Source organism: Colletotrichum graminicola, assembly GCF_000149035.1.
Source record: "Colletotrichum graminicola M1.001 genomic scaffold supercont1.155, whole genome shotgun sequence".
In the NCBI taxonomy this organism is placed as follows: domain Eukaryota; kingdom Fungi; phylum Ascomycota; class Sordariomycetes; order Glomerellales; family Glomerellaceae; genus Colletotrichum; species Colletotrichum graminicola.
The window spans coordinates 3,333-20,272 of NW_007361159.1; the positions used below are offsets into that span (position 1 = coordinate 3,333).

At 47.2% G+C, this 16,940-nt stretch overlaps 5 protein-coding genes across 5 annotated transcripts; 2 read left to right on the forward strand and 3 right to left on the reverse strand.

Moving 5' to 3' along the window:
- Nucleotides 1–2,931: 2,931 nt before the first annotated feature.
- GLRG_11870 (extracellular serine-rich protein) lies at nucleotides 2,932–3,611 on the reverse strand (the record flags this gene model as incomplete). The annotated part of the gene is made up of 3 exons (XM_008102550.1): nucleotides 2,932–3,064; nucleotides 3,119–3,482; nucleotides 3,542–3,611. The coding sequence occupies 3 exons, from the start codon at nucleotides 3,609–3,611 to the stop codon at nucleotides 2,932–2,934; spliced, it is 567 nt and encodes a 188-aa protein (XP_008100741.1).
- Nucleotides 3,612–6,997: 3,386 nt separating this feature from the next.
- On the forward strand, nucleotides 6,998–9,700 carry GLRG_11871 (uncharacterized protein; the record flags this gene model as incomplete). Its single annotated transcript, XM_008102551.1, has 7 exons — nucleotides 6,998–7,128; nucleotides 7,196–7,268; nucleotides 7,378–7,946; nucleotides 8,052–8,282; nucleotides 8,336–8,625; nucleotides 8,684–9,210; nucleotides 9,596–9,700. The coding sequence occupies 7 exons, from the start codon at nucleotides 6,998–7,000 to the stop codon at nucleotides 9,698–9,700; spliced, it is 1,926 nt and encodes a 641-aa protein (XP_008100742.1).
- Nucleotides 9,701–11,865: 2,165 nt separating this feature from the next.
- GLRG_11872 (major facilitator superfamily transporter) lies at nucleotides 11,866–13,752 on the forward strand (the record flags this gene model as incomplete). The annotated part of the gene is made up of 5 exons (XM_008102552.1): nucleotides 11,866–11,947; nucleotides 12,076–12,317; nucleotides 12,381–12,632; nucleotides 12,692–13,456; nucleotides 13,516–13,752. The coding sequence occupies 5 exons, from the start codon at nucleotides 11,866–11,868 to the stop codon at nucleotides 13,750–13,752; spliced, it is 1,578 nt and encodes a 525-aa protein (XP_008100743.1).
- Nucleotides 13,753–14,440: 688 nt separating this feature from the next.
- GLRG_11873 (uncharacterized protein) lies at nucleotides 14,441–14,947 on the reverse strand (the record flags this gene model as incomplete). Its single annotated transcript, XM_008102553.1, has 1 exon — nucleotides 14,441–14,947. The coding sequence occupies one exon, from the start codon at nucleotides 14,945–14,947 to the stop codon at nucleotides 14,441–14,443; it is 507 nt and encodes a 168-aa protein (XP_008100744.1).
- Nucleotides 14,948–15,676: 729 nt separating this feature from the next.
- Nucleotides 15,677–16,133, reverse strand: GLRG_11874 (uncharacterized protein; the record flags this gene model as incomplete). Its single annotated transcript, XM_008102554.1, has 3 exons — nucleotides 15,677–15,773; nucleotides 15,889–15,961; nucleotides 16,016–16,133. 3 exons carry the CDS (start codon nucleotides 16,131–16,133, stop codon nucleotides 15,677–15,679), a joined length of 288 nt encoding a protein of 95 aa, XP_008100745.1.
- Between the last annotated feature and the right edge of the window lie 807 nt (nucleotides 16,134–16,940).

Sequence of the window (16,940 nt, forward strand, 5' to 3'; positions counted from 1 at the left end):
TTTAACTATTTTATACTTATTAATAAATTATTAGTATAACTAGCCTAAGGCTTATTATATAATATTTAGCTTTATAGTAGTACTAAAAGCTTATATATTATTATTAGTAATATTTACTTTTAGCTAGTCTTTTATAACTTTTTAAGGTACTTTACTAATTTTACTTTTATAATAAAAACCTATATACTTTTTTTATTTATATACTAAGTTACTTTTTAATATAGTATTAGTATATCTTACTTTATTATTATTAGTTATAAACTTATTTTTTACTATATTAAAATATATTTCTAACTAAAATAAGAATTCTTATAGTTTATTTTAGCTTTTTTTTTATACCTTAAAGTAAGTAATCTTTTTAAAAGTATATTAATATAAAGTTATTTAGCCTTTAGTTAAAGATTAGTAGTTATTTTTATTTCTTTTTATATATTTTTTATAAATATACTACTTTAAAAAGTCTTAATTTAATTAATTATTTTCTTTTTTTTTACCTTTTTTACTTTTTTTTTTAAAAAAGCCTTTAGCTCTTTTTTTAATAGCTTACCTAAGTTAATAGTATACTACTTATCTACTAGTATAAACTTAGTTATATTAAGCGTTAGTTATCTTATTATAGAGCTTTTTTATTACTAAGCTATAGTTTAGAATTTAATAAGCACTATTACTACTTTAGTAGTTAATACACCTAAAAATAAAAAGATATTTAAATATATTAAAAGTAAAAATAGTATTAAGTAAAAAAGTTAGTAATAAGTATAATTAGGGTTTAATTATAATAATTATTTTAATATACCTCCTCTAACCCTTATTTTCTATAAAGTTTTCCCCTTTTGTTATTCCTTTAGTAACTAGTTTATTTATTCTTAGTCCCACTCTAGTGCCCCCCTGGGGCCTCACTCTAGGCACCTGACACCAAGTCAGTCAAATACCGATCCAAAGCCTATACATGAGTCATCCCGTCTGCCGTTGTGGTTTGGGATGTCTTGTATCTAGCTGCGGGGAAACCGGAGAGTATAAGACTCTGAGGCCAAGAACAACCGAAAACAACCGAGAACAACCCCGCATCTCTTAACATTTATGTCGTCGTGGTCGGCCGGCAGAGTTAAGAGGGCATTCCTTAGCGGCCGGCCACCGCTTATTAGACTTACGGGACCTAGGATGCAGCTGACCTGACCTACCCCCCCCCCCCCCTGGCTGACCTGACCTGGGCCCACTCTAACCCTAACCCTATCAAGAAGGAGGGTACGTCAGGTAAGGTATAATTGATTCTTCTAAAACTCATAGATACAGGTTAGGGTTTGTAGTTAGGGTTAGTAGTTAGGGTCAGTGGTTAGTTTAGCCTATGGTATATGTTTATTCTTTTAGTGTTAGATAGAAGGGTATAAGGGTTAGGGTTATGGATTGATCCTGGATTGATACAGGATTAATCTATATTTCTGGGTGGGCCTAGGTCACGTCAGCCAGGCGGGGGGTACGTCAGGTGAGATGTATACCGTACAGGACCTTGCTGATATCAACTCACGGGCCCCACTCCTTACAAGTACCACATGGAGTTAGCTTAAAAGAAGAGAGAAGTCAAGGGCTTGTATCCACAATGCATTCGCTCTGAATAAGAGAAAATATAGATATGTCAAGCGAAAATTAACATGCCAAAATGGCAAATAAACTAACGTGTTTTCCTGAATAGAGAGACGAATCATGCTGTCAGGGATAGCAGAGGAAGTGATGCATCGATTTTACACAGACGCGAGCCACTGTTGTCTCCATTCTTCTAAAGCCTCGCCCATTGGCCTCAGTAGGTGCAAGGGCTCAGCAGTCCGATCCACTGTCTCCCCTATTCCCTGAGATCGCCAGGAAAGATATCCGGTGGGGGGTGGAGCCGATCCAAAGTCACGTGGCGCCAAAGACCCCCCCCCCCCCCCCTCCCCCCCACGTGACCGACCTCGGCAGCTCACTTACACAACGAGTATCTATGGCAGCTGCCACTTTCTTCCTACTTCACTTGTTCAATCAACCCAACAGCAAATAGTAAATACACCACTATTTCTGTCACTCTGACCATCGACATGTGATACCAATAGTCTTATTACAGATGTAAACACTACACATCTTGTCTTTTCACCTCCCGCGAGGCCTGTATTGTTGTCCGTCGTAAGTGACCGGGTAGGAACTTGCAGTACATATGACCGTGTGACGAGTGAGAAAAACTGTTCGAGGACGCTGCTAACCTTTCCCGTGAGTTTGTTTCCTCTTCATTCGTATTCAAGCAGCCTGACGATGTGCGCTGCACGGGAGAACCTTGGACGCTATTGTACGCGCCCAAGGCTCTAGCTGGTTGTATCTAGATCTCAACAAACCACCGGGTGGAATCGAGCATGTGGTGATCCTAAGTGCGTTTCAGTATGAGTGCAATGGCATGTGTTTTGCGTGGTCCAATACTATAATTAATTAGGGTGCAAAGTATTTGGAAATTTGGGCGGACGGATGGATGATTCCACCCCAATTATGCTGCATCCCGCAGGAAAAAGATGGTGTCACGAAGGGTTTCGAGTAATGAGGCTCTGTGGGTACAGATAGTTATGTGCCAGAAAAGCATGATAGATGGCGTAATGCACCGTAGGATGAACAAGTTGGAAAGAATTTAAGTTTGAGTGCATCCCAGTGTGAAGGAAGACGCATCAGCGAATCGCGTAGCTCGAAGGCCATACCCCGAGAACGTAGCCAATCAAGGATCCGCGCAAAGAAACCCAAACATTTAAGCAGAAAATCGGCTGCCGCAATGCCACCACCTTAACCATGCACGTCTGTTCGTTAAAGCCCACCCAGGTGCAACGAACCCTTGTATGCAAGGCTAGGTAGAGATAGGTAACACTTCGGATTGTATTGATAAACTTTATGCACGGGTAATTCAGATGCGCCATCTCTCGCTTAGACAACAGGAGGAACGGCCAAATTTGAAGGAATCCTGCCTGCAACACCACCTGCTACGTTCTTGGCCGGTACGTTGCCCTGCGACTGTCCAGCAGCCTGTTTGTAGGCCTGCACATCCGCATCCGCCTGACTACTCAATTGTTAGCTCAGCTCACAGTGTGTAAGGGGGTTGAGGCTCTCTTACGGGTTGATGATCATGACCATTCCCAACTGGCAATGCATCCCCGTCGCGCAGTACAGGAGCATCGGGTCGGTGTTCTCGACCTGCACATTGAAGGTGCCGACGGGAGATCCATCAGTAACACCAGGAATGAATCCTGAGTGAACGGCATTCGGATTCTGATCTTGGAGAGGCATGCAGGGCGCCTGGGTGCTGGCGGCTTGAGTAACGGTGTGGTTGTTGGGCCAGAATTGGAACTGGACGATGTCGCCGGGATTGGCCCTGACGACCTCGGGATAGAATGAGACTGATTTCTCACGGGTCGGGCTGCCAACTACGACAGGGATGACCTTGGGTGTCGGGGGCGCTTGGCCTGGGGTTTGACGTTCTGTATAAGAGTAAGTAAAGGTGCAGGATATTCTCCCCCACACTCAATATAACACATACCGTTGATGGCTGCGGCTAAAGAGCCCCCGATCGTTGCAGAAAGGTAAATGACAATGGAGCTGAACTTCATCTTGAAAGCTTGATATAATCTTTATACTTATGAAGTGAATAAGACGCTGTATAGATATCGAAGAGAGACACTACTGAAAAGAACAACGCTGGTGGGAAGCGAGGAGGGTGCTGCAATATTTAAGCAAATACCATCAACCTGTGGCATCTTAGAAAGGCAATGCACTGCGGACAAAAATTACGCAAGTATACCCGGCCCCTAGAATAAACCTTTTCCCATGAATTTCCGCACTGGGCAAGCCTTTCCCGATCATGAGACCGAAGCAGCTTGGGAAACCGACATAGGCTCGGCGAGTTGCCACTATGTGCAAGAGCTGTGAAGCTTAGACATCTTTAGATATGAGATGACCGCACTGCCCAATTAGAGCCGCCAGGTATCTCAAACGTGACATGTTTCGTTTCTTCGGCCCCATGGTACACCGAAGTATGCTTACAAATGAGCCCAAAAGACGAAGGAGAAACATTAGGCATTGTCAGAGTTAAGGGTTGGGTGGATTACTTACTCTTTCGAGTGGGGAGAATAAGGACGACACGGCGGGTCGGTCAAAAATCTATCTCGTTGCGTCGGGTCCGCGCGCTGGAGCGACAAGTAGGTAAACCAAAAGAGAGCTGTCAGAAATGCTGCGCATGCCAGATCGACTCGGTAACCGGCTAAACGAACTCGGATACTACCAAGGCAGTGGGTGAAACGATGTTTCAACCAGTGAAAGAGGCGAGGGCCACCGACTGGCACTCTTGATATTTTGCTTGCGGGGGGTCTCCTAGCGGCGAGAGCTAGGGTCAACGGGAGATCTGCATGACCGCCATTGATTGCCCATATCAGTGTGTTGACTTATCTTGACTGGCGTATGCCTTTTCTAAAGTGCGAGACGTTTCTGATACAGTCCACACTCGAGTTTTCGGACTAACAGAGGGGGTGTTCGATGCCAAGGCCGTGATAGAAACCAGACGGTTCAATGGCCCTATTGGATAATACGTATCCTTTCAACAATTACTGCTACGGAATACTTTCTCACACTATGTATGATGCAGTGATAACAGAGACGGGGGGTTTAGAATCCGTCGTCCCAAGAGCTGGCGTCTTGTTTCTAAGCCACTGGGCGTTTTCTGTATGACTGCATCTCCCTTTTTCGTTTGATCTTCTCAAAACTCTTCCCCTCGAGAGTGACATCTCGATCCATGAACTGCGTGAATCAAAAACACGTACTGGAGGGCTTTGTCATAAGCTCTAATATATTTCTGGTAGAATTCGGATAGATCCTCCACATTCACCCCGTAAGTCTCGGATATCCCCACATCAGGGATCCGCTGAACCTACCTTGATTGATAAGTTGCAACTGAAAATAATGTGAGCCACAGCCAAGAAGAGAGTATGGCCGAGACCTTGCTAGAATTCCAGAAGACATCATCGAAAGCGCTGGCAGATCAAATCCGTGTCGATTAGGCAATGACTTATGGCGTGGTGAGTTGAGGAACGCAATACCCAGTTAAATAACCCGAGAGCAGTCCAACTTAATAGATGCTATTCTAAGAGCTGTATTTACACACTCACCAGAATTTGAATGCATTAATGCGTTTAAATAGAACACTGGAGAGGCTAGCAAATCAAAGTTAATGTAGTAAGTGCGGTGATTGTTGATGTTTTGTAGCCGAATGGGTATGCAATGTAGTAAATATAGATGAAGAATGTTTACGCACCAGCCAAGCTAACAAGCTATCCATTTCTGACAGAGAATTCGGAACGGGACCGCCGCCTTGTCGTTTTGTCAGAGTCAGACAAATCTCCTCTGGACCAAACAAATCGCAACGACAAACATACAGTATGACATCTCGGTTGTATTACATTGGAGAGAACTTATACCAAAGGCCAAAGGGTGAAAGGACACATCCTTTTCGTTTCAACCCAGGCCCTATGGCAGGCTTCGGGAAGGAAAGTATGCCAAGGATGGACCAAAATTTGATTCTATTACTAGTACTACTATTGTTAGAACCGAGTGGCTCTACTTGAGCGATAATCGGACAGGATTTTTTATACGGTTGATATCTAATCAAACACGAACCACAGTGATGTAAACAGAACGACTCGCGGGTTGGATGCACAAAACGGCAAGACATACCCCAAGGGTAATCACGTCAAGGCTAATGCTACTACACACACGATATACCTCAGTTGATATACTGTTATCGTATCTTTGCTGGTATCTCATGGGCATCTGATCGGACTTGGTAGGATTCCCTAAGTAAACCGTTTTTGTTATCCTACTCGGGGTGACCATTCTGTTGATATCATCGGCTTGTTCTGGATCAATTATCCTAACTAGCGGCAACAACGCATATATGACACACGGTTTACCCGCAACTATCCTGGAAAAATCATGAGATGACGGTCAAGCACAGTTAATCACTTCATGTCTAGATTGTATGAGAAGGCTCTCTAGCATGATCCATACCGGAAACTCTATATTGCCACAATTTGAAGTGGGGGTCTCCGCCGGTCTTTTATGTTAGCACAAAGCTCCGCCATCTGAACCCCGTGACGTTGATTCCTCCATAACATCGGAGCGCACGAAGTACATAGTAAATCTTGCAAATAATAACTAGGGTGAAGTGCGTCACAGGTAGCTTTATCTGCACCGCTAGAAGAAGCCCGGGCAACTTAGACATGACCGACCAGCTTGTCGGCGACGAATACGAATTGACAGACTTAAAAAAAAGTTATGGTTTTGAATGTCATTGATTGGTAGCTGATGCCGTTGGCCCAAGCTTCCTACTAGTGCTAAAACCGAACGCTAAACCCGGGGAGTACGGATATTTGGCCGCGGCACTAACACTTCCCTTGACTACCTCTCTACTAACCCCCAAGAGCAAGATCCTTCTTACCATTGCTAGCCATAGTAATATACCACGTATACTTTGTACTCTGTGTATCTTGATTGCCATTTTCTTATCAAGCTTTGGAGTGTATTAAGACTGTACTTGGTGATATGAGTGAGTCTGGATGAGGGAGCTGTTAGCGTACTTTCTGTGAGTGCCCTTACTAAAAGCGGTTAGATACGGCAAATACCAAAGCCATTCTTCCTTCCTTGGAGGATCGGTTTCGGGAGTTTGAGAACATCCGTATCCGTGCCTCTCCACCTAGCTACAGCCAATCATATTGTACCGACGACCTCTGACCATGTGTTTCCGGAACTTAAGAATGTCGCGGTCTCCGGACCTTTCCATCAGGTCCGCTCCTGACCTGAACTTGATGCATCGTCTGCCATCCGTTTTAGGCCAAATATCGTTCGTCCTTGCTTTGACAGAGCCCATTCAATTTACCAAGAGTCAGGTATTAAATCAAGTTCGGACTACGTACCTTGTATCTTGTTCCCGTCGTCATCCTTCGACATGTCCGAAAGCGAAAGCCCCGACTTTGCGAACGCCAAGAAATTCCGAGCTTGCACTAGTTGTGCTCGCCAGAAAATTAGGTGTAGATGGCCACCGGAATCGGGAAACAGCGAACGAACCGATTGCTTGAGGTATTATCCAATCATTATTTGTATTCTCGTTCTAGTATTGCCTGCAGTGGGCTGACAGCATGCTCAGATGCTCTCGGATGAGCATATCGTGCCGCGTACCAGACCCCGTCCCGAGGAAGAAACGCGGCAAGTCTAGGCAAGTCGACACAACCTACCATAGCTCCATACGGGCGATATCTCTGAAATAGATCTTACTATCTTGCTCGGGATTGATGCCTTACCAGTTATGGACGTGCAACTGACTGGGAGAGCAGTCGTGTCTTGGAACTGGAGAAGAAGATAGATGGCCTAGTCAACCTCTTTCAGTCTCAGCAGCAGGCCCAGGAAGACCACGGCTTGAAATCAAGTGCGACAGGCCCAGAAGGTGAGGCTCGGCACCTGTCTCCAGACAATGCGGTGACACTGCCTGGTCTCCACCAAGCCCCAAGCTGTCGTACTACATCAAGCGGCATTCCCGCCAGCACCCCAGAATCCCATATAATTTCAGTGCCAGATTCAAGATATTCAGACGCTACCTTTTACCTGGTCCCAGGCTTTAGCATCTCCGTTGCAAAGGCAGAAGAATACTTGGACATCTACCGAACACGATTGGTTACCAATTTCCCCTTCGTACCTGTCCGACATGACATGACAGCCATAGAGCTTCACGATACGAAGAAGTTCTTGTTCTGGTGCATAATGCAGGCTGTTGTGCCCCAGACAGCGTCTGTCCAGAAGGCAGTTGACGATTGGGTCCGCCGGCATGCGGCCATGCACGTCGTTGTCTTAGGGGAACAGTCGATCGAACTACTCCAGGGACTTCTGGTCTACGTTGCTTGGTAAGTTCATCTCATGCTTTGGCGAGTTGGAGTCAATCCAAATCCGCATCGTTATGGAAATAACCTATATTTGGGGCAAACCTGTCTAACAGTGACTCGGTTCAGGGGTGACCTTCACTTTCAGATGGGTACCAATGCCTACTCACTGCTACAAATGGCAATCGGCATGGTGATGGAGATGACCTTATTCTCCTTTGGAGGCTTCATGAGCTGGATGCCAAGATCTTCACTACCCGAAGCATGGGCTCTCCTAGGTCGAGGCAACCAGATCGAGTCAACGAAACAAACCCTCGAAGAGCAAAGGGCAATCCTAGGCTGCTACTTTGTCGCATCTAGGTATGCCCATTAGCCAATTTGAATCAAGAGAAAAAGACTGACTTTCCTTTTAGTAACCCGGCAGCCATGCGAAAGTACTCGCAAATACAATATAGGCCACAAATCGCTCGATGTTTCAAAGCCATTCGCGAGGCCTCTGAACTGCCCTCTGATGCGCAACTACTTGCGCTTATCCGGCTGCAAAATATCGGAGACCGCATTCGCTCGGTGTATCCAAATACCGACAAAGACGAGGGAATAGCTGTGCCAATCTTCCGAGAACATTTTGCTGCGGTCTTGTTGTCGATTCGCAAGGAGATAATTGCCTTGGAGTCGGAGGAGCCTATTATAAACAGAAACCAACGTGGGTGCCGCATCTTTTTGTTGTGCGAAGCGGAATGACTAATTTCCATGTGCAACAGCAATGTTATGGGCTCACTACCAGGCATTGATGGTCAAACTATATGAGCCTTGTATAGGCATGCGTGCAGCAAGGCCCTCCGAGGCGACGTCTCTCACAGAGCCACACAGCAGGACCGAAGCGCTTTGGTGTTGCTTACAAGCAGTTGAAAATGCCGCGAAGGCTTTGCTGGACATATCGGTAGAAAAGTTCGCATATCTACCATTCAACTCGGTCGCAGACTTGGCATTCACAATGACGACATCGCATCGACTTCTGCTGGAGCGTGCAGCTAGCGACTGGGACGTGGGACTGGCACGGCAGAAACTGGACATGGCGGAGCTAACCCGTCAGCTGGGAGACAAGCTTGAAGAGGCGGACAACGTAGCTCTCGTCGTCGGCCAAAAACGGCGGGTGTTCGAAGACAATAGCTCGAGATGGTCCAACTATGCTTACCGGGCCAGATGGTTACGGCAGTTGTACCTTTCTAGAATGGCGCCGCCTGTGGAAGAGCAAACACCCAGCCTGGCGCAACTGGACTCTGGTCCGGTATTGAATGAACCGAACATGACGTGGTTAGCTGGGGTGTCTATGGATCAGGGATTTTGGGGCGCGATGATGTTAGACGGACCTGGCCAAATCCCGTTTGACGCGTCTATGCCTTTACCGGATCCATCTGGCTTTTTACCAGTACAATCTGCATAGTAGAATTCATTCTCTTCTGGCAAGAGGTTTCACACGAGGCCCGGCGTGCTAAGTCACAGAGCTATAATAGCGCTTTGCTCTTGCTCCTGCCTTTGGAGTCGCAGAGCCTCCAAGGCGTGCTCCTGTGTTTATTCATAACAAGTTGCTTGCTTGCTTTTAATCATTAGAGCTTCTGTGACTAATTCATCCAGTCTAGGGTACACTTTACTTCGAGTGACATTCTGCTCAGATTGTCATCATTGGATATGACGAGGAATGGTCAATGAGCTACAACTCCGCCGAGACCGGATCACCTGCCTATACATTAGACTCTGTACCGACGTTGTATTCTTGAGTATCTTGCGCTGTGTAAAAAGCATATTGAATGAAAGCAAGAAATGTAAGACATTGAAAAGAAGTCCACACGCAAAGGCCTATATGCAACAAGAATACCGCAGATGTTTGAACAGGGTCAGGCTTATATAGTGGTGCTGACGCCGGCCAGCTCCATATGTCCACCCGTACTTCCGCCAAAATCGAGGGAAAATGTGTTGTGGGGTCGTTTGGTTCCATTCATAGTTATTTAATCAGTAACTTAGATGAGACAGATTATGGGTGCGTTGGATTCCATAAGGGATCCCGCAACTTTCGGGTCTCTCGCAATCACTTATCTGTCAGCATGCATAGCTTCATGGCGGCTGTAGGCCCGGAATCGACGGAATGGAAATGTCGGATGAAGTGTCGCTTGCCTGCCTATTCTGACTAGCCTCACTCGGCCATAGTTCATTTGCCTTTGGATTCTCGAACTGGCCTTAACCTTGACATGGATATGTTCCAAAGATCATGGCAGGCGGAGTTATCCACACCAAGCACAAAGTGTTGGAGAACCTCGAAAAAGCCAATTAATGATAAGTGCGTCGCCGTGACGCCGGCTTGATTTGTTCGTCAGGTATTAAGGTGTCAGATCACGAGCCTGTTCACATCGTCTTGTCTTTAAAAAGGTCACTGCCCTAATATCTTCAAGCCAAAGGCGACCGATATTTCCAACGAAAGTTGACAAGAGCCATCTAATCTTCAAATCAATTATTAGCCAGCTAGGCATCGGACTGTGATTTCTAATCTTTAAGTCTGAGATTTCTGTCCTGCCCGTTTTGTTTTCCCGACACGTCACCCACGGGTAGGGTGGGGGAAATGCTACCTCCTGTTGCCTGCAGTACTTCTGGTCAGGGTATTCCGAATTTCATGCTGCATGCAGGGGTTACGTCCTACCTGAGTTGTGGCGTTGTGATCTGGTCGTAATAGCGGGTATGGCATAATTACTCAATTCCCTGCCACTACCCCTAACTCGTTAACGCAAGCTCCTATACGAAATACATACAGCTGTCCTCTTGGGGGTATTGAGTTTAAGATCCATTACTAGCTCTCCGACTTTGTTCCCTACCAGAGCCCGATTTGAACGAATTATGGTTTATTGTCGTCAACACGTGGTCACAGAGGATCCGGGATAAGCGGCAAGTAGATGGGTCAAAGACCGGGACACTTTCTCTTCAGGCTTTATCGAAATAATAGCGGGGTGTTTCTCTTGGCCGATTTATGACAACCTCCCCACCCCGGGGTCATAAAACCGTGGCAGAGGGCTCGTCTTACGGATCATGTTTACCTAGACCTAGGGTATTCGGCCTTGAGCGCGGCGCGACACACCGATAGATTTATGCGTGCGGGCTCCTAAATGGTTTCGGCAATCTCTTCCTCAAACAGTGGCTAATATCTTGAACCCGAGTGGGTTACAGATAGGACTGTCATCGTGCCCAATGAGGATGCCAGCCTCTTCGTGCAGATCTCGGCACTCCACCTTTCGCGACTCCAACGGCGGGGCCGGCAGACCAAAACAGGCTCAGGCCCTGATTGGTTCGGCTTTTACCCTCAGTCACTCAAGCTGCACAGGAGCATGGAGGGTAATCTGTTGTTGGCCATCAAATTGTATCATGCATTGTCTGAATGTTGTGGACCAATAATCCATTGTCTGGAATGGCGATGTCTGGAAGGAGGTGGCCGGCATCAGCAAGATAACGGCGGAACTTGACTACGGCTCAAGACTCTACCTACGTTATGTTGACTTCTTGTAGTGAAGTTTTAACAAGATCTGAAGAGAATGCGCCCCGGAATCTTTTTATTTTACTTTTACTCCTCCAACCGGTTTGGGTCACCAGCGTTCCCGCCACAACTCACAGGCCCCAGGTTCCCCCACCTCGGAACCCCCTCATCCCCCGCCGGCAATAGCAAGTTCCAAGGTTGGGTGGATATCTGGAGAATCCGGGGTAGCGTCGATGCAACGTTAAGTGGTCCAGCCCTCCGTCGCTGTTGTAAAAGCTGATAAAGGATTGATAAAGACGAGGGAGAAGCACCAATGGTAATCAGACCACTCCTTGTCCCACATCTCCCTTCTACCGGTTCTATCCTGGCAACTTCGCTGTCTTCACTTTTCATTTCCATCTCGTTGAGCAGACTAACACCCTCGCGATGTCAGGCTGGAGATATGCATTTGCTCTGAGCAAACAAGAGGTCGCGGCCGCTACACCACCGGGAACAGCGAGGTTACTGGGTAAGTCATTTGGCACACTGGTTCTTACAACCAACTATTTGCGTGTAGCTATTACAAGCGACCACGGCTTGTTCTTCCTCTCTCAAATGGGACCTACCAGCTGACGAAACATTGCTCTGTGATCGAAGACGAATCTACCCGCATATCAACGTCTCCCAACTCATTTACTCGATTTCCACCGCCATCTGAGGACCCAGCGGACCCTCTGAACTGGGCACGATGGCGGAAACTCGCGTTGCTCCTGGTTGTCTCGTTTTATTCATTTTGTGGCAACTTTACATCTGCGAGCATTGCGCCAGCACTTCAATTATGGTTTAAAACATTTCCCAGCCAAGTTCGGCCTTATGGTGACCTGACGCACTTCATCGCTGTTCGTTTCTCCACGCTTTGTCGCGGTAGACTTCCAGGTGGCTAACTTGCGTCATTTCTCCAGGTCAACACCTTATTCCTCGGGACGTCCAACATCTTGTGGGTTCCCTGCTCAAACATCTTTGGTCGGAGGCCAGTGTTATTGGCCGCGACGCTGCTGATGACAGTCGCCACCATATGGTGCGCTGTCTCAACCACCTATAACTCGGTACTGGTGGCAAGATTGTTCCAAGGCATAGGGGCTGGCGCCTCTGAGACCGTAGCCCCGGCCCTGATTGGCGAGGTCTTCTTTGTAGATGAACGTGGGCGTGCAATGGTGAGTAAAAGTGGACTTCTACAGAGTCCAAGTTCCAGAGTTCTAACTTGCGATGAAAGGCTGTCTATACAATGTTCCTGGCTGCAGGCTCGCTTATTGGCGGCATTGCTGGCGGTTACATCGGCTTTTCAAAAGGCTGGGCGGATATTTTCTGGGTAGGAGTCGCTATTTCCGCTTTCTGCTTTGTCTGCACTATCTTGCTTGTGCCAGAGACACTATACGATCGTGTAGTCTCGCCCGTGGAAACTACGACCGGCTCTAATAGCGGTGAGAAGGGGAGCGAAATTCGCATTGAGGATTCTAGGAGTCAAATGCTGGACTATCGCCCATACACCTTTGGAAGGTCGCTTGGGTTCACACACTACCGCGGCAATGTGGTCAGCAATTTTGCGGCACCATGGAAGACGCTCTGGCTCCCTGGCACTTGGGTTGTGATGTTCCATTATGCCGGCCTAGTCGGTGGGATCGTGACAATCTCCGTCATCGGTCCTCAGCTGGTTGCCTCACCACCTTATCTCTGGGGAAACAATGTTGGGCTCATAAACATTGGAGGATTGGTTGGCACACTCTTGGGCGCGGCATACACTTACATCCTCTCAGACGCCCTGCTCAAGAAGAATGTCAAGACTTCTGGCAGTGGTCTCGCGGAGGCAGAGAGCAGGCTCCCAATTATGTTTCTATCTCTTGTCGTCGCGACCGGCGGTTTCTTAGTCTTTGGATTTTCTGCCCAATACCCCTCCAAGAATGGCTGGGTTGGCCTATGTGCCGGCTATGCAATGGTTGCTTTTGGCCTAATGCAGCTCCCCTCCGTCGGTTTCAACTACGTAAGTCCATCGAGATCGTTTCCAACTTAAAGCCGATGCTGACTAGTGTTTCCCAATAGCTTATTGACGCCTACAAACAACGAGCTGGTGATTGTTTCGTCATGGTTACCATTATACGAGCCACTATCGCCTTTGCCTGGACATTTTTTGTTGCGAATTGGGTCGCGGAGAAGGGACCGGCGGAGCCGTTTGGCATATTTGGAATGCTCATGGGCCTCTTCTCTCTATTAACCATCCCTCTGTGGATGTTTGGCAAGAGGATGAGAATTGCAACAAGTAAGCTTGTGGAATCTTGATCGGAGCAAGCAATATGTATCGTAGTCCACGAAGCCTATGGGTGTTGCATCTGACAACACTCTCACGGATTCATCCAGCCTGCCTTTATCCCTGATACTTTATGGTGCGGGTTCATTATCAGATGCAACCATTTCGTGGACCACATGATATATCTAACCACATAGAGAGGTAGACGTTTCTACTACTTCATGAACTTTTCAGTTCATCGTACTAGTTGGTGGCTATGGAATCAAACGGTGCATCAATAAATTCTGTGCTTAGCGGCTTAATCAAGTGGAACAATCATTACTACGCGAGAAACAAGATGTTCTCATGGTGAAAAAATAGCTCTGCCTTGAGAGATACGTCAGATTCTGTGGACCGCGGCATCTCCCGCCCCCAAGATTCGTGGTGAGTTTGTCTGTTTGAGCGATTTGGTGTCGATCATTTGTCAGCTTCCTGTCTGCGCAACTTAGAATAGTGATGAGATAATAGAAAGGCCAAGAATCACCCGCGGCTAGCTGTGCTTTGATTTGGTATCTTTTCTTCTCGATTTGGCATAAATGGACTATTGAATATAGGTAAATCGTACAATTACGGCTCACAAATGGGTCAACTGTCATAGCACTGCTTATCATTTAAGATAACTTCACGGCCTCATATTCAACATCCGCGAACATCAAGGACGATGATTTTACAAGGACCCCTTCAGTAAAATAGGTACATCAAGCCAAGAGCAACTATGGACACGTTCGTAAGTAAGTGCGCCTTGACCTTCGCGATCCCAACTTCAACAGCCTCCGTAGAGGCATCCGGGCTCTTCAGATATTCCGTCACGACAGCGGCCCCGCTGAACCCAACCCCGGCACCCAGCGTCAGTACGATCCCTACGCACCGCCTCACCGCCACAGCAGCCACCGGTGACGCGCGGCAGACGTCCGAGAACTGGCCGTAAAGCACCAGAGCCAGAATGCACGAGGACATGTGCAGATTGCGGGCCCCCTTGATCTTGATGAGCGCGTGGTGGAAGGCGTCGAATTGGCTTGGCGTCAGGGAATCGCGGTGCGGCGGGACCAGGCCGAATGTCGCGGCCCCACTTTCCGGCTTGGCGAGGTTAAAGGCCCCGTCTGCGGCGCCAAGGAGGGCGAGGAGGCTGGTGAAGAGTGGCAGGGCCGCGGGCCTCCAGAAGGCTGGTGAAGGGTTGAGAGTCGCCATGAGCGGAGGGCTCCGTAGAGGCGTGATTCTGATTTGTTCACTGACCTCAAGTGTGCCACCAAAGCTGGATTAAGATAAGGTCGCAGACAGTCAGACAATGCTGGTGCCTTGATATCGAATCCCCGGACGTATTTTTGGTATTTTTATCGCGGTATATTTCTTTATTTTCAATAAGGACTAGTCGTTGGGATCCTGGAATCATTTCTAGGCAGCGGCTGACATGTATATCACGTGGCAGTCAGACGTCTCCTGCATTAACCCATTTCGTCTTCATAATTTGCAATCATCCGCCCCTAACCTACTTTAGTCTAACCAGATCTGGCCTAACAAACATATCGTTGATAATATTATTCACCTTCTGGGCTTTAAACGTATCAAATGTCAGGCATTTGGCCTTTTCAAGACAAGAGCTAGGTATTCATGTTATTCGGTATACTTGCCAGTAGTCTTATTCGAGTCAAGATGCACATAGAAGTGTGGAACAACTAATCTTTTGACCGGGGTTCTCATAACGGTCTGAAGTGGCAGGCCTCTCACTGGTGCGAAGTTGCCATCCTGGATTCAATTATGGTACCACGTGCATTTGAAACCAAAAGCAGCCAGAAACATGATAAGGGAATCAATGATGAAGTTCTCAATTGGTTGCTTCACGATCCCAAATATCTATCACATGTGGTGCTGTACTTCCATCCCAACTATCAGGCTGAGACGCTACTATTCTGGTATCATTCAGCATCGGACGGAGCTGAAACGATCATTCCACTCGGTGGGAACCGTGTTCTGCTGTCCCCTGGTGGTCCAAGAACCACCTCCACAGCTTCCGTGCCTAATTGTTGCACACATTTGATTAGCGATGGCCATACGAAGAGGTGCACGGAAGAGGCAGAGAGTCGATCCCATTCGGTACAACAAACACGTAACAGGGGGCAGTAGTCACTTACTCGAAGAAGACACACTCAATGTTGCCGGTGTTAACCGAGCTGACTTGATCGTTCATCCCCCCGGGAAAGTTGGCTATATGCTGTCAGAGCCCTGAGGAGAAGCAGAGGAAACGGATTTCCAACTTACTGCACCCAACAACATCAATCGACTGACAGTTTCCCTGACTCTGGTCCCTGCAGATCTGAATTACGACAGCGTTGGCGAGGCCCAAAAAGGCGACGGTCATGACAGCAAAGGACTTCATGTTTGTGAGAATTGGTGGTAGCTTAATGGATTGTGTTGGTGTGAAGACTCTGAATGATTGAATGATGAGGAGTTGTGTCTGTGTTGAGAGAGATTTGACGGACCAAAACCAGTCTTTTGTACTTTCTCTAAATCGCCAGCTCGTCATATACTGCGAATACAGGACGAAACCTGGTATTGTATAGTCCCACTATAGATAAGTACTACGCATCTGAGCAGCGAATCGCGGCTTGGGCAGTAACACTGTGGATCAGCTTTTGCTAGTGCTTATACAAACATACTCATGACAGGATTTGGTTGTGGATCTCAATGATGTGTAGTATCACTCTTTGCAAGCGTGGTCACATAGTGGGCTAGGCAGGTGCATACTGAACCGAACTACTACATACACGGGTGAATCCGCCTTCCACTCTTATTTGAGATGACCTATCGGGTGTTTCTCCAGCACCCCAGTCCTGTTTCGGCCAATACGACAGGCATTATTTAACAGCCGTTTTTCCCCTTCCCGTTAGTTTAGATAGATGCGGAAGGCGGATTTACTTACACAGTATATACGCTATCCATCATATCAGTAATGTTGCCCCCTGCTGATGGTGATGATACTTGTGGAATATTGCTATCTATCCCGGTTTCTTATGCAGCTGTCGTCCCAGGCCGCATCACATCTGACACCCATTCAGTCTCGTGGGTTGTTATTGCTGCAGTGATACGTGTCCACTGGTCACTATTAAGGTCGCACATGTATTACATTTACATGCACACGCTGTATTGTTTGGTGGAAGTATTGGGAGATAAGTGGATGATCACT